A 16061-nucleotide genomic window follows, 5' to 3' on the forward strand; every position below is an offset into this window, starting at 1 on the left:
TACTTCGGGATGCCTCTGTGCTATAACAGCAGAGTTGACAGGCTGTGATAGAGACCATATGGCTCACAAAGTCTAAAATATTTATTATCTGGCCCTTTCCACAAAAAGTTTGCTAACTCCTGCTCTAGGGCCCGAGTGAGGATTTATGGTGTGAGTTACACATGGAACAGATAACTTGCTTTCCTGAGATCTTGGGTACATGATAGTTTCTGGCAGGGCTGGCACCTCAGAGTGGTAGGGCTCTATCATTACTACTGAGCAGCTGGAGCCCCTGAGCCAGTCCAGACAGGATCGGTTGGCTTTTATCAATAGACATTCTGCTGGTTTTTTTTTTTTTAAAGCATGAATTTATTATTATTATTATTATTTTTGTGACCGGTAAGGGGATCGGAACCCTTGGCTTGGTGTCGCCTGCACTGAGCTCAGCCAGTGAGCACACCGGTCATCCCTATACAGGATCCGAACCTGTGGTGGGAGCGCCACACTCTCCTGAGTGAGCCACGGGGTCGGCCCAGAATTTATTATTTTTGTAGGATAAAAGTATTTTTTCTCTCTCCTCCTTAGCACAGTGGTGGAAAAAAAGGCAAAAAAGAAAAAATTATTTTTACTCTCAAATAATTGCATAAGACATGATCCCAGGAGAAAAACCGTAGACATCAAATAACCAGTTTTGTTTAGGTTCTTCTGAGTCAATTTCTGAATATCTCAAAATTACTTTTTTGTTCAGTACATGTGAGTAAAATTTATTAAGCAAAAATATCAGAAGGATCTACTACTTTGGTTGGTTTCAATTACAGAAATAGAAGTATTTACCTTAGCATAGTGGTGATTGATAAATGTTTATTGAATCAATAAAATCAATCTGATTTAATATGGTTTTTAATACATTAAACCAACCTATGGAGAAAGTAGTACTTGGACTACAGTTTTTTCCTTTAGTTTGATGTGTTGTTCTATTGGCATATGGGTAATAAATAGGGTGCAAAGGCTGATGCTGCAAAAGAGGCCTGATGTACAAACTACAAATATTTATTCACCAAATTGTCATAAATCTCACTGGAAAACAAAACGAAAGCTTTCAAGAAAACTACAATGGAGAAAGAACACTAAAAGAAACAAATGAAACTTACTCACCTATCTCCCAGGCCCAAAATATATCCAACCATTGACATGACTGCTAAAGAGCGGGTGTAATTGGTTCTTCGGTCAAACCACACCTAGAACACAGGAGCACATGTGAATTAAGACTCTGGAAACTACCTACGTTCAACATAATTATAACCCAATGAGTTGTTTTGTTGTATTATATCACTAACCAGTTAGAACATATAATGGAATGAAGATTCTATTCACAAATATTACAATAACAAACTATGCCTTGAAATAAACTTCATTAGAAATGCATAGGACTTAGATGAATAAATAAACTTTTCTTAGGAACATAAAGAACTGAATAGGACTTGCTTGTTAGCTGAGTCGGTTAGAGTGTGGTGCTAAAAACACTAAGGTCCAGGGTTTGATCCCTGTACTGGCTAGCCATCGAAAAAGAAAAAAGAAAAAAGAAAAAAAAAAAAAAAAAAAAAAGGAACTAAGTAAATGAAAATATTCATTTCCGGATATCCACTTAAGATTAAAAGATGTAATATCCTCCCAAATCATTTGATACATGTAATATAATTCCAATAAAATTCAGTGGTACTTTTTGGGGACCTTTACAAAATGATCCCAAAGTTTATCTGGAAGAAATATATGAACTAGCCAGTGAGAAGGAACTTGTATTAATAGTACAGTACTTGAGGAGAAACGGGCAGAAAAAGCATTGAACTAGAATAGAAGCCCTAGGAAGAAATCCAAGGGCACATAAGAATTTAGTGTATAATAAAAAATGGAATCTTATACATAGTGGGGGAAAAGGATGGATTATTTGGTAGACTGTTGATTAATCATCTTTAAAAAAATAAAGTTATACCCTAATCTTATAATAAATTCCAAATTGAGTTAGGACTTAAATGTACAAAAACAAAATACTTATAATAAGTACAAGGAAATACAGGTAAAAAGATACATAATCTTGAGGTGGAGGGCCTTTTAGAATATAAAGCCAAAGGTAGAAACTTTAAAGAAAAGGATTAAAAATCTGATAACTTATAACTCAAAAAAAGGTCTGTATATCATAAACAAAAACCCCAAACCAAAAAACATACTATTAACAAAATTAAAAGAACAAATAAACAGGAAATTTGTAACATATATGAAAAAGACTTACTATCCTTAATATATAAAGAGCTCAAATACGATTGCAAGCAACAGGAGAAAGATTAAACTACTCAATCTAAATCTGCTAAATTACATGGCTCACCCACTTAATTGTTGTTATGAGAGAATGTACATAATCTGTAGCTAATCTTAACAAAGAGGAGTGCATCGCGTGTGCATGAACAAACAAGGAGCCCATCCTTTTGAGAGTGGGGTGTGCAAAGGGAGTGGAATGCCTGAGTGGCCGTACCTCTGAGCTAGGGCTTTTCAGCCAAAGCAACTTGGCCAAGTCGTCCCCAGCTGTGTTATTGACTGCATGCTCAAACACCTCCACTTTCTGCATCAGAGTAAGGTGGTCATAGTCTGGAGCCATCTGTATCAGGACACAACCATACAGTAAAATAGCAGCCTAAGACAAGCAGCTTACTCCAGAAAGAAATAAGGATTGGGGTTCAGGCAGATCTGGGTCCTAATTTCACCACCAGAACCAAAAATAGAAAGGAAATAAGAACATTGCAAAAGGAAAAAGGGAGTAGCCACTCTAACCTGATGACCACGGGAACTCCCAGGGCATAAGGAGAAAACACTAGGTCTCATCCCAGTACAAGCCTACTGGTGGGGATGAGAGTACTGAAGGTTTCAAGCAATTGTCTTCTTATTACTCACACATCGACTAAACATGACTTCTCCATATGACCAGTGCTTTGTATACATTAGGTTGCCTAATATTTATCTGTCTAGTCTCACCTAGGATGATGAAAACAATTTCTGGGCTTTAGGGTCCTTCAGTTTCTTAGAGAAGGTTGCCTGCTTTAGGACTCACTTCATTAAACCGTTGTTAACAGATGACTGCCTCAAGTAGATTATTCAGTGATGGACATACATAGTACAGCCAGGAAAGCAGCTCTATGTAGATTCCCTGATTTGTGAGTTTTGCCTCCAAGGCCATTACAGGTGGGTTGGGGCTGGCAGCCTCATCACATACCCGCAACATGATGCGATGCTCAATATTCAGAAGGATCTTCTTTTTCTCCCTGTAGTCCCGGATGAGGGCGTGCAGTGTGTCACAGTGGGGGACCCAGCCAATGAGGCCCGAATTAGTTGATAAAGGGATGACAGCATATCTCTGAATGCTGGTATCCACAGGAAAGCAGGGTTATTGTAAAGTAAAGAGAGTATACTTTTGATCAATTCAGGACACATGCAGACTATTTTTAATGGCTGCTGTGAAGTGTGTAGTGAGGGACACATTGTGAAGAATAAAGCATCATAGAAAGACAGTGCCCTAGTGATATGAAAGCAGTATTGGTCTTCTCAACTTGCTTGACAAACTCATTGCTTTGGGGGAACAATCAAGTGACTAAGGTTAAAATAACCTCTCAACTTAATATTTGCAGTCTTAAGCAACAGAGTACTGAGGATAGAAAAGGGTTGGCTGGGCTTTCATCCTACAGGGGTAAAACACATCAAATTGGTAGAATCTCTGGTTTAATTGCCATAAATTGCTCCAATGTGGTATCTTTGAAGGTTGCTAAAGGCATTTCTCAATGAGAATACTCTAAAAATTCTGGAGGATTTTTCTTTCTTTCTTTTTTTTTTTAAAGATGACCAGTAAGGGGATCTCAACCCTTGGCTTGGTGTTGTCAGCACCACGCTCAGCCAGTGAGCAAACCGGCCATCCCTATATAGGATCCGAACCCGTGGCCTTGGTGTTATCAGCACTGCACTCTACCGAGTGAGCCACGGGCCGGCCTAGGATTTTTCTTTCTTTTGACACCTTGACTGTTGATGACTTCCTGCCAGGTACATATTCTATAACTATTTCGTAAAGGTATGGGACTATATGGGACAGATGTAGGAAAAAACGAGAAGACTTCTCAAATCTTTGCCATTCTCACAGCATTCTGAATACCTGAGGTTCTTCCGAAGAGACGTTGGGTCATTGGCCAGAAGGGTGTTGACCAGGCCGAAGAGCTGCATCACACGTTCATCCTGGCGCAGATCTTCATGGCCTTTCAGGAGGAAAACAAACTCATGCCCATTGCTGCCTGTAAGGAAGGGTGGGATTAGTTAGTGCAGATCAGAGGTTCTCAAAACACCAGTGTACTCAAAGATCCTATGAACTACATTTGCCTTACCTAATCACACTTTCCCTACAAAAGAAAAAAAACACTCCCTAGAATTGATTAAAAGTATTGGCCTGGTTTTAATGGTCCCCAATGACCAATGACCAATGTTCTTCATATTTAAAGAAAACAAAAGCTGTATTTGAGGACCAGGAATGATTATGCATAGAGAATATCATTCTATATGTTCCCTCCTCCCTGGCCCACTCTGTCCTTCTCTGTCCTGAGAAGCCTGACTCCTACAAACCACATCACCTGGGATCCCAGTTGGACATGGCCAATGGGGGGCACTGGCAGGGGGTCAGAGGATGGGAAGAGGGAGAGGTCAGGGTATTTCCCCCACAACCAGCCTGGCCACAGTTCTAAAAGTAGCTATGTTCCTCTGTCTGGGCTATAGCTTCTATTGGATGGCCTCTCTTTCAGGTCTGGAGGGCTGGGGTAGGGTGAACAACAGCTTCTCACTGCTGCTTGTTCCTGGGTGCTCCCTGTTGGTTCTCTTGCCTTTGCTCACACCTTTGGAAACAGCTCCTTCATTAAGCTAAATAAACACCCTGAGAATCTGACTCCTGTTTTAGTATTAGAAGATCAGTCCATGGAGGGCCAGCCCTTGGCTCACTTGGGAGAGTGCGGTATTGATAATACCAAGGTCACGGGTTCTAGGGATGGCCAGTTAGCTCACTTGGGAGACCTTGGTGCTGACAACACCAAATCAAGGGTTAAGATCCCCTTATCAGTCATCTTAAAAAGAAAAAAAAAAAGAGCAGCCCATGGAGAGACAATAAACTGTGGACCATGATTAATTGGTGTTGCTGAATAATCACTGCGTTTAAGAAATAAGCATTACTAAGAGAGACCACGTAGTGTCACCAGAGTACCTGGGACTCCCTAAACCATCTCAGACACTCAATCCCTCAGGGAAATTGCAGAGGCAGTTTGTTTAACAAACCTCACTATGAGAATTCATTTCTACTTCAGTTTGTTCATTTTATACAATCTTTTCCCAAAAAGAGAGAATATGATTTTACAAAAAAAAAAAAAAAAAAAATTCAAGAATACAAAAGTTCTTTTTCTTTTTTGGTGGCTGGCCAGTATGGGGATCCGAACTCTACTGCACTCTAGCCAACTGAGCTAAACAGCCAGCCCTGGAAGCTCTTTTATCAAAGTAGCTCGTCACCTTCCATGTTTGCACCCAGATGCCTCTTTACTGGACTCATCAGTTCCCCAACACCTGCCCATCACAACCAGTTCTCCCCGTTGTATGCCTTTGTAATTCCCTTAGTGCATGATCATTATGCTTCATTTAAACAAGCACAATTATATGAATGAACCAAGAATCCCAAGGAGGATGTGATAAGGGAAAATCCACTTGTCCTCTATTCCTCTTTCAATAAACACAAGAGAGATGTAGCATATGAAAGATTAGTAGTGGGAATGGCAAGCAATAATTCCAGAAGAGGGGAGGGGGACTCAGCCAGGGTAGGAGGGAGAGCAGGTGGCAGAAGTGTGCAGTGTTCCTTACCCATAAGTGTCAACTTCCGGGGCCTCTGCTTGGATGTGATGACTTGCAAAGATGGTGCTATGGACTGAATGCGAATGATCGGCTGGTTGGGGTCATACGTTCCTGGCACAGCCAATTCAAGGTCCCGGCACATCAGAAGTTTTGGGGAAACATATTGCAGCTCTAAGGATGTGAGCTGTGAATAATTACCAAAGGATTTAGTGTTCTGCCTCCCGGGAGGAATTTAAGTATTTTTCAATGGACTGCTAATAGCAATTACTTGTCCCAAAGTCTTACAGGTAGAAGTGAAACCAGATGCTTTGGAATGAGTGTTAGAACATTAACAGATAGTAAAACAGGAAGGACTATGAGGACAGTTAAACCTGCTAGAAGCCTGAAGATCCTACCTGAGGCAGCTGCTTTGAGATCCGCCTAAACACATGGTAATAGAGGTCCCAGGCTTGCGTGAGGTCCTTGACATTCCCTGATTTCATGTACTTCCTGCACCACTCTTGGGCCTCCATCAAATCTCGACCATATGCCTGAGAGGGAAAGCACAGCAAGTCTACAAGTTGTCAAGGTGTCAACTAAGCCAGGAGGCTAAATCCCCAAGCAGACCGCAGAAATCCCTTAGGAGCCTACTGTGGCTGGAAGATATTGGTAGGAAACTGGTGAGCAAGAGAAGCTGGGCAGGTCTTCATTCCTGGACCTCCCAAATCGCCGGATGGTTTATTAGGTAAGAGAGGGTTAGAGGAGAGACGAGATGACCTCTTGAGGAATCTTGTGATTTTCCAGTTCAAATTTCAGGAGGGTTCTTGTAACTTAATGACAATTATATTTCTAGTGTTTTTACATCCTGTGACCTCCATCAGAGCACATTTTATTAAAGTCAGTAGGAAGGCTAGAGGGGAAGGAGTCTGATAAAGACCTTGGGTAATGTCCTTTCATTCTTTGTATCCCATACCTGATTAAAGGATGTTTCCTTCAGAGTCTGGGGGCCCCGTTCCATCATAGCATGCAGAGGCTCCAGCACCTCAAACATGCCTTTCACATTCCTCTCCCCGAAGTACAATCGAGATGCCTCTTCCAGGCCTTCGTGCCACATCTCATGCCAGAGGATGGCCACTCGGATCAGCTCCTCACTCACCTGGATCAAAGAGGGGAAGGAGAGGGGCACCAAGGGTAAGCTAAACTCAGAACAGTCTGTCTTGGAGAAATAGGAGGTACTCTTTCCGGCAGCCAGAAGGAGTATGCAGCACTGTCGTGAAGAAGAAAAACACTCACTGGAGACTCTGGCTAGGGGACAGGGTCAGTGGACTCACACACTGGCTCTAGACTCACCATCATGGCCTGCTGGACCAGTGTGTTACTGTGTTCACACATGTTCTTCAGAATCTTATTGGCTGCATTGTGACGGGCTGTCGTGGTAGACTTAGAAGCCACAGTCAGGGGGTAGATGAGGGCCTGAAGCAAACACAGAAGGAACAGTTGCAAAGGGATGTGTCAAGGAAGCCTGATATGAATTTTAAGGAGAATGACAAAAGAAGTGGTGAGGATATATTAACACCCACTTGAGTCTACCAAGGGGGCCTCTCAATCTTGGAGGGAACTCTGGGACTGCTAGCTGGGGAGACCATTCTGGGGCAGGACAGAATGCTTGGCTTGAGTTCCTGCACTTGTGTCTCTAGATCAGCTTTAGGAAAGGCCGACCACCAAATCAAACGTCAATGGTTAGCTGAGGACCTGACCAGAGTCTTCACATACCTGGGGGTGGTACCGACCAATGTCTGTGAGAAGCTGGTGAATGAGACGTCCCACCAAGTGTCTAGGTGTATCAATTCTTGCAATGAGCTGAGGTATTACCTGGTATTAAAAAAGACACAGTCTGCAGCATACGAGACATAGAAAGAACTCTAGTTATTCTTCTGGGCAAAGATCAACTATTCTAATTTGTTTTGGTTGATGTTGTTAGGCTCTGAAATGGTTCATTCCTTTCAGTTCTCTGAAAGAACTAAAGAAAATATGGAGTCTTGACCTTGGGGCCAAGCCTTACTTCCTTAGCACTGCACACCCATGCTGCCTTGCTACTCTGAACATTGCAGGATTCCGAGAGGAGACACGAGAGAGAGAAACTGACTCATCCTTACCTGTAACCAAGTATCAATCTGGATCGCTTTCACCCCTTCCACTAAGGCTTCATTGACATCTGGCCAGTGACCATAATCAAACCATAAGGTGAGAACTCTGGAAAAGAAAATGAGAAAGTCAAGGAAGATTTAGTTTCCCAGTTTTTGTCTGTTTTTCATCTTTAAGGCTCTTGAGAAGTGGCAGGGACTCAAATCTGGCTCTTCAGTGTGTCTGGTCTCTGGACCCCTTGAGAGAGGGTGGGCGTGATGAGTGGCAGTACTCTTGACTGAACACCTTGGGGGTCATCCCGAGTGAATGAGTACTTCATCCCAGATCATATTGAGAAGTCCCCATGACATAAACTCAGACATTGAACAGATGAGCCGGGATAACCTTTAGAGAACCACAAATCTGCATGTACAAAAGGAGTCACTTGTAGAGCAGTGGCAACAGGGGCACCTGGCACTTAACCAACTGGAGATCCGCAAAGGAGGAGGCTGCCCTTGCTTCCTCTAACCTCTGAACTGACGGATTTGGGCCATAGGTTTAGACCTTTCAAAGTTGCTGCCTCTTCAATGTGTGAAACATTGTGATAACAGATGGGTTAATTATTCCTTCACTCCACTTTTCCTCCTTAATCTTTGCAGGTTTCAGCCCCATGTGGGGCCTGGTCAGCTGTTACTCCTCAATACTGCAGCACAGAGAAGAAGGCCTATAAACCGATCTTGGGTGTACCGATTAGGGTGGGTACTTCTGTGTCCTGACATTAACACAGCCTGCCTACCAGGGCTTCATCTTCCCCTTCCCTGATACCTGAGTGTATCCTGGAGATTGTTGCCTCGTGACAAGGAAATAGAACGGAAGAAGCCCTGGACGGCAGGGACAGTGTACATCAAGAGGGTCTTGGACAGATCCTGTTGGAACACACATGTGTTAGTGATACTCTTGCCTCAGTTTTCTCATCTGTAAAATGGGCATAATAGCATACTAATAGTATGCACCTCAAAGGGTGGTTATGAGGATTAAATCAGTTAGTGCATGAAAAGCCTTTAACCAGTCCCTGGCACATAGCAAGCACTCAAAAAAATGGCAATTGTGTCAAAATTATTATCTTGGGCTAACAGTGGCTTCCTGAACAGGGTGGCAGGAGGAGATGGGGCTGAAGCTCTGAACAAGCTGATGTCTGGGCCTGCCAGTTGCTCTGGTGCATTCTGAACTGACAGCCCAAGGTGAGGTGGGAGGGGAAAGAAAGGGGCAGAGGACATGGCCTGGGGGATCCTCAGAGTGGATGCAGAGAACTGCACAGCCACCCACACGCAGGTGCAGTGCAGGGGGAAAATGGGCTTATCCATGTGGGAAGCACTACAAGGAACTTAGTCTTCAGCTCAGGGGCTATGTCAGCTCCCCAAACACAAAAGCACTGTCTTGCGCAATGCTGGTATGGCAGATAAGCCATATTTTCTAGCTCCACCTGAACTTCAGATGAAACCTCAGGTTTTCTCAAGCTTAACAATGATTCCATTCCTCAGAGAGGGTGGTGCCTTGGTCAGTTCCTTATCCAGAGGAAGGAAGGGTACCTCGGTGACCTTCTTCTGCAGAGGAGAGGGTGTGGGGCTGCTCTCTGTGCTCTCAGCCTCGCTCTCACTGTTGCTGCCCTCGGTGCTGGTGGTGGTGGCAGTGGCAGCTGTGGTGGCGGCAGTGGTGGCGTTGGTGATGTTGGCCCCGCTGGTGTGACGCAGTTTCTTCTTCTCATCACGGGCTTGATTCTGATGTTTGTAATGGAGCACAGCTTCAAAGTTCATCACAGCCCATGCGTGCCAGGCCTGGGTAGGGTGAGAGTCAAGGACAGACAGAAGGGCTGTGACCAACAGCAGGGCTTAGAGGAGAGTGAGGGCAATACTGGGGAAAAGCTGTGACTGCCTCCTCTTCTCTGTGGTCAGTAGAGTTAGACTCCACTTCAAGGAAACAGAAATGGGGCGTTTTACTAAATTCTCTGAGATTCCCTCATTTTGTGGAGCCCTTACTATATAAGGCACGGTGTCAAGTGCTGTGGGGTGAAGGGCACAGCAAGAGGAGCAGGATATGGTCCTGCCTCTGGGATCTCCTGATCTTGTAGGTAGCTCACTCACAAACCTTAAGATCTAAATACCCTGCAAGACAGAATGCGACTTGGGCAATAAAGAGATGTACGATGGAAGGGTCAGGGACAGGGATTTGGGGCAGGGCTGGAAGAGCAGCTGTAGATGGGAAAGAAGGGAAGAGAGAGAGCAGCAGTGACGACTTCCTGACAAGGGGAAGCACAGAACAGCTCATGGAAAACCAGCAAGCGGATCTGACTGAGCGTGGGATACATGCGGGAGAGGAATGAGGAAGGCCAGCAAATGCTGGGGGCAGATGATGGAGGAGCAGACATGTGAGGCCAAAGGGGTTCCATTTCACTCTGCAGGAAAACAGAGCTGTTCTAGGCTTTAAAGTGTATGAAACAGACTATTAAGAGAGCAGAGTTTGGGGGCAAGCAGCCAGTTGTCACAATATTTCAGGGGAGTGATACTGAAAGTCTGAACAGGTTACCAGACAGTGGGTATGGGAAGACATCGAGAGTACAGGAGCATGATCTGGGCCCTGACACCTGGCCCCTGGCCTGACAGAGAAACAGTGCTCAATGACTGCTTGATGGAAGAAGCTTTGGTGTTTACTTGGATAAAGAAGGACTATTCACATCTCTGAGGTTTTAAGCTGCGGTGACTCTATAGTATACCATTGCTTGGTTTAGACAGAAGGAGGCAGAGTTTGATTTGTGGCAAAGTAACTTTGCTGTTACAGTAAGACATTAAATAATCCACTAATAGACTTCCCAGATAATCAGGACATTCCTTTATATCTCTTGCTAAAAACCTTTAAAATAAACATGTTAATTTTCCCATCTAAGCAGAGTAGATTGATCATGATTGAACTTTACTTGAGTAAGAATTCTATGATGACCCACATTCTGTTTTCCCATAACTTCTTTTATTTAACAAATACCTCTCGAATATCTATGATGTACCAGGCACTGACCCGGTGTCAAGGTGATCAAGACAAACAGTTCTGGCATGCACACAGGGCATGCAACCCCCTTGGTATTGATGGTAGAAAACATCATAAAATCAAAGGGACCAACACTAGGAAATGCTTTTAAAAACTAGAACTAGGGGCCGACCCCGTGGTGCACTCGGGAGAGTGCGGCGCTGGGAGTGCAGCAGTGCTTCCGCCGCGGGTTTGGATCCTATATAAGGATGGCCGGTGCGCTCACTGGCTGAGTGCGGTAAGGCCAGTTACAAAAAGACAAAAAAAACCCCAAAACAAACAAACAAACAAAAACTAGAACTAAAGTTCTTGGAAGCAGCTTTTTTCTTTTGATTTTCTTCTTTCCTAAAAGCTGAATGAAGAAACATAATTGGTTAGGGAACAAGTTCTAATTAGTAAGATTCCAGCTAATCAAGTGTTTATTGGATTTATTTTCCCAGGATTGGATACGTATCTGTCCTAGAGAAGGTAATTACTGCTCCTATCACAAAATGAGCATTTTTCAGATCGGAATGAAGTATGTTTAAATGAGGATAAGATTTTTGTTGTAAATGCTTCTGCAGTCTGCAGAAGCAAGTTTTGATCCCAGAAGGATTAGTTCACTAAGTATTAGCAAGTTAAGGAGATACTGGAAAGAAATCGATGACATTTGCTATACCAAGCAGCTATTACCAGGGGACCCCTCAGAAAAGATATAAAAAAAAGTGAATGTATGCTCTCACTAAAGATATATAATTCCAAGAGTCACCCCTCCATCAATCACATCTTTTATACATTTTCTAAATCTGTTTAGCTTTTTGAAAGGTTTCCTGTAACATAACAGGATCCAGATCTTTCCAATAAAAACAAGGAAAGTTAAGTTCTTAGCTAAGGAGCAGGCAGAAATGGAAATCAGGAAAAAGCTGGGAAGGAAGAGATGACCCAAGGGAAGATAAAGTTCCAGAGATTAACTGTGTATCCAGATGCTCCTGGGAAAACAAGTGGCTCAGAGTCGATAAGACAGCAGTAATCCCTAGTGCCACACATGTAATAATGCTGCAGTATTTCTCAAATGAAAGAATCAATCAATCTTTCTATATCAATTAAACTTGTAAAGGGAAATGCGGGCTCTTTGGGCCTCTGACAGAGAGGCTCTAGGCACTCAAAGAAGCAAATTCAGAGTATCAGACGAGCTCCACAGGGGCTCAGCTGTAACCACGAGGTCACAGGAGAACACTGTCACAGAAGGCTGCCAGGGGTTGGGTTTTACACTGCCCTTGCTTCTGAGTCACCTTGTACCAGCTGCGGTCATGCTCCGTGGCGGCGCTGTAGTACTGCAGCACTTTGGGGATTGTGCTCTCGTTGATGCCCTGTAGATTCAGCTGCCATTCCCCAAGTTTCAGGAAACATCTGCAAACAGAAAAACAGCCCTTCTAAGGAGAAAAAATATTATGTCAGGGGAGCACTAGAGCCTTTCTGGTACTTACTCTCACTCTCAGAAGGCAACATAATGGAACCAGCAGTTTTTAACCACATAGGAGGAAGAAGATGGGCATTTGGGATAAATTTTTTTCTTCTTGACCTTTGTTTTTCAATGATAGCATAAACCAGGTACCTGGTACAGATAAGTCTGTATAGATCTACTCACCCCAAGTCATATTTTTGTGGGTGATAGCTGTTGAGAGTGATTTTTCTCGTTGATTGGTATATGGCTTCTCCCTTACTTTTCCCTTTCCCTCCACTCTTTACAATAGTAATATTAACAGCTAACATTTCTAATAGCTACTGTTCCCTGGTGCTGTTCTAAATGCTAGACACTACTCTTTCCATTAATCCTCACAGTACCCTAGGAAATAGGAACTCTTATTATTCCTTTTATACAATAAGGAAACTGAGGCACAGAGAGGTTAAGTAACTTATCTAAAATCACACATTAATTAGCAGCCTATCTGGCATTTGAAAACAAGGAGTCTAATTCTAAAGCCTGACACCAGGAAGAGAACAGCACCTGGGTGCTTTTGGGCTGCTGAATCCTAGGAAAATAAATGACAGAGACTTTGAAGAAGCACAATTCAATGGCTACTGGGATCCCTACTGGGAAAGGTGAGAAAGATGTCATCAACTAGCCACCCAAAGAGCTTTGAACACTCCCCTTGCTGCAAAAGCTACTGGGATGGCATGGCTAGAATGCAACCGGCCCCAGAACAGGGAAGAACCTCACCGGGCCATAAGCTTGTGCAGCTCTTGCTTGTGTTGCTGGTCCTCTGTAGCGATGGCATGCTGGGCCTGCTGCTGCATGGTCTGTACAAAGTGCTGCATGTGCTGGAAGGCATCGATCTGTAGCAGGACAAAGGCACAGACAACCACTTGGCATGGGGCCCAACCTCAAAGGAAAGGAACTACTGTTCATCTGATAGGCACATGAGTCAATCCCTCTCTAAGCAGAACACCCTAGAACACACAATGAGGATCCTATAGGACAGAGGGCCAGGGAATGATGCTGGGAGAGGGCGGCGCTCTTCAAGAAGATTCATGATTTATTCCACTTAAGTCTTAGCTCTCTTTTGCCAACTATGACTACCAGTTTTAATAAGGCTTGGAAAAGTTACGTGCCTGGCTGCCCCAAATAACCACTCATGTGAAGTAATGTGAAACAACTGCTCACTTCACTATCATTATATTACCCTGGGGGAAATTAGGCTTATAGGGAATTGTTTCAGGTTAGTAAAACTCTGGTATTTGTTTACAACACTATAGCACCTTGGACACTCCAGCACAGTAAAAACTATGGATTTAAAAATCAGATAGAACCCTCAGTACCCAAATAAGAATACAGAGATGGAGTGAAACCCTACATGCATACAAGTGGAATAGGGAGCGGACACTAGCTATGCAGACATCTAGTTGAACAGGGAGACTTGGAAGCAAAATCTTCAGAGCATTCTCAAACAGTTAGATTTATTTACGCTATAGGATTTTATACAAAGTAACCGGAAGGAATTTGAGTTAGGAACAGACAGTTGAACTAGAGAAGAAGAGAGAGATGTAGAGTTGCAGATCTGGGAGTAGTGCACAAGCCATGTCCAGACATACCAGCATCTTGATAAATGGGGTCCATACCATTTTTTAAAGGGCTTCAAGGATGACGATAGAGTATATAAACAATAAAAGCTCAAATGGAAAAGTGGCAAAATCTAAATCCACTAACAGAGGGAGATGAAACATTATATGAAATAATGTGAAAAAGAGGCTGTGTGTTCTTTGCTGCAGAAGAGGAGGAAAAAAAAAATCAACACTTTAAAAAAATAAGTCTCCTTAAGATAAATCATTTAAGAGGTTTTTAAAAGTTTTTTTTTTTTTTTTTTTTTAATAGAACCATGTCAATGATGATGACCCTGAAGGAAAACAAAATTCCCTGGCTTAGGGATCAGGACCAACCTCAGATACTTTTCAATATAAAGAATTAATTGGCCTTAAGAGATAGAGTTTAACCCAGAACCAAAATGATGTAAAAAACAATTGATCTGGCAGCTAATCCATGCATGAGGACAGGGCAGACACACAGATGTTCCAACAGTTAACAAGACACCTGTCTCCCTCAGACATCTGCCTTTGGAGTTCTATTACTCACCACTGCCTTTGATAAAAGAATTACATTAGCATTTCACACCTGGGAATTGATAAATGTTCCTTTAGTTTTTATTCTAGGAGAACTACACTGACCAGATTTAAATCTGAGTTAAAAAAAAGAATTGGGAGGCAGTACAGTACTAAAAAGATCAATTATTAAAAAGGTGATTGATAACTCAGTGTGATCAGTGTATACATCAAGTGTAGGCAGGAACTAAACTAAGAACTTTGATGCCAGCTGCTTTTCAGAACCCATAAGGTATGTGTCATTGACAGTCCAGACACAGAGTTTTAACTCTTTTTGGACTTGACAGCAGGCTGAACGAAAAATAAATTGCCAAAAATGGGGAGGCTGGGTATTAGCTTGGATTTGAAGCCCAATATTAAGTTTATCCAGCTTGGGAGAATCCAGTATCTTTCTATTCTGTAGCACAAGGCAAGTGATTTTCAAGGAACTGAAAATGTTCTATTTATAACTTCTTTTCTCCATCTCCAGGGGGAAAAATGATTCCTTCCCTCTTACAAATGAAGGACCAGCTACTCACAGGAAGGGGCTTGTCTTGGAGCCACAGAGTGCAAGCTGGGCATAGTACACTGGTTCTGAACTGCATGGGTAGTTTGTGGGCAAGAATGATGTTTTTCATGGAAGGACCAACCTGTCTCTAGATTCTGTGAAGTGTTTCATCTAAGAAAACATTATACATATACCTATTGTCTGATGACTTCCTGAAAAACATGGTCAGCTTTTCCCCAAAATTTTCATTTGCCTTAGGCCAGGCAGAGAGTATGATCCTTACTTACAGTGGAGGAAAGAAAGGCTCACACAGTGACTTGTTCAGCAACACAATTATCAGGTAGTTTCCTTTGGGTAGCTTCTGAACTATGAAGATGTGACATCTCTAGCTCTGGGCTTGAAGTCCAAGCAATACCTAACTTTAAATAGTTTTCTAAAATTTTAATACCACCAGAATTTGGGCTACTAAGCAAAGGCCATACTCTATGGAAAAGCTGGGCTGTGGTCACACATTGAAAGAAGCTATTCCCTGGTTGAGATGTTACCCAAAAGGTTCCTTCTGCTTGCTATCGGCAAAACATTCAAAGACTTGGAGGCTATATATAGGATAGAAACCAGAGTATATTCAGATCCAGCACCATCTGTTTTTCTCATTTGCCTGGCTGAGGTCAGGCTTTGAATCAGAAATGCTCTAGTTTGGGAGGCTTGCAGAGACCAAAAATCAAAGCAAAACAAACAAAATCTAAAAACTGCATGTTTGGGGAAGGAAATTTGGGTAATTAGTATTGAAGTAAACCCTGTGAAAGACCAGGTGCCCAAGTGCAGGGCTGTTGTCGATCCCACTCTGGGTGGCATTCATGGTCAC

General features: G+C 42.9%; 1 protein-coding gene across 1 annotated transcript in view; it reads right to left on the minus strand.

Moving 5' to 3' along the window:
* The window catches only part of MTOR (mechanistic target of rapamycin kinase), a 130129-nt gene that overhangs the window by 10035 nt on the left and 104033 nt on the right, over window positions 1-16061 (minus strand). Inside the window, exons 37-50 of the mRNA XM_063107113.1 lie at window positions 13274-13389; window positions 12345-12462; window positions 9585-9830; window positions 8821-8921; window positions 8028-8124; window positions 7645-7743; window positions 7222-7344; window positions 6845-7027; window positions 6288-6422; window positions 5902-6076; window positions 4169-4304; window positions 3242-3389; window positions 2507-2629; window positions 1135-1217 (exon numbers count right to left, since the gene is read on the minus strand). Of these exons, the coding sequence (XP_062963183.1) occupies window positions 1135-1217; window positions 2507-2629; window positions 3242-3389; window positions 4169-4304; window positions 5902-6076; window positions 6288-6422; window positions 6845-7027; window positions 7222-7344; window positions 7645-7743; window positions 8028-8124; window positions 8821-8921; window positions 9585-9830; window positions 12345-12462; window positions 13274-13389 (1883 nt within the window). The remainder of the gene's footprint in view (window positions 1-1134; window positions 1218-2506; window positions 2630-3241; window positions 3390-4168; window positions 4305-5901; window positions 6077-6287; window positions 6423-6844; window positions 7028-7221; window positions 7345-7644; window positions 7744-8027; window positions 8125-8820; window positions 8922-9584; window positions 9831-12344; window positions 12463-13273; window positions 13390-16061) is intronic.

This window comes from Cynocephalus volans, chromosome 8 (assembly GCF_027409185.1).
Source record: "Cynocephalus volans isolate mCynVol1 chromosome 8, mCynVol1.pri, whole genome shotgun sequence".
NCBI classification, from domain to species: domain Eukaryota; kingdom Metazoa; phylum Chordata; class Mammalia; order Dermoptera; family Cynocephalidae; genus Cynocephalus; species Cynocephalus volans.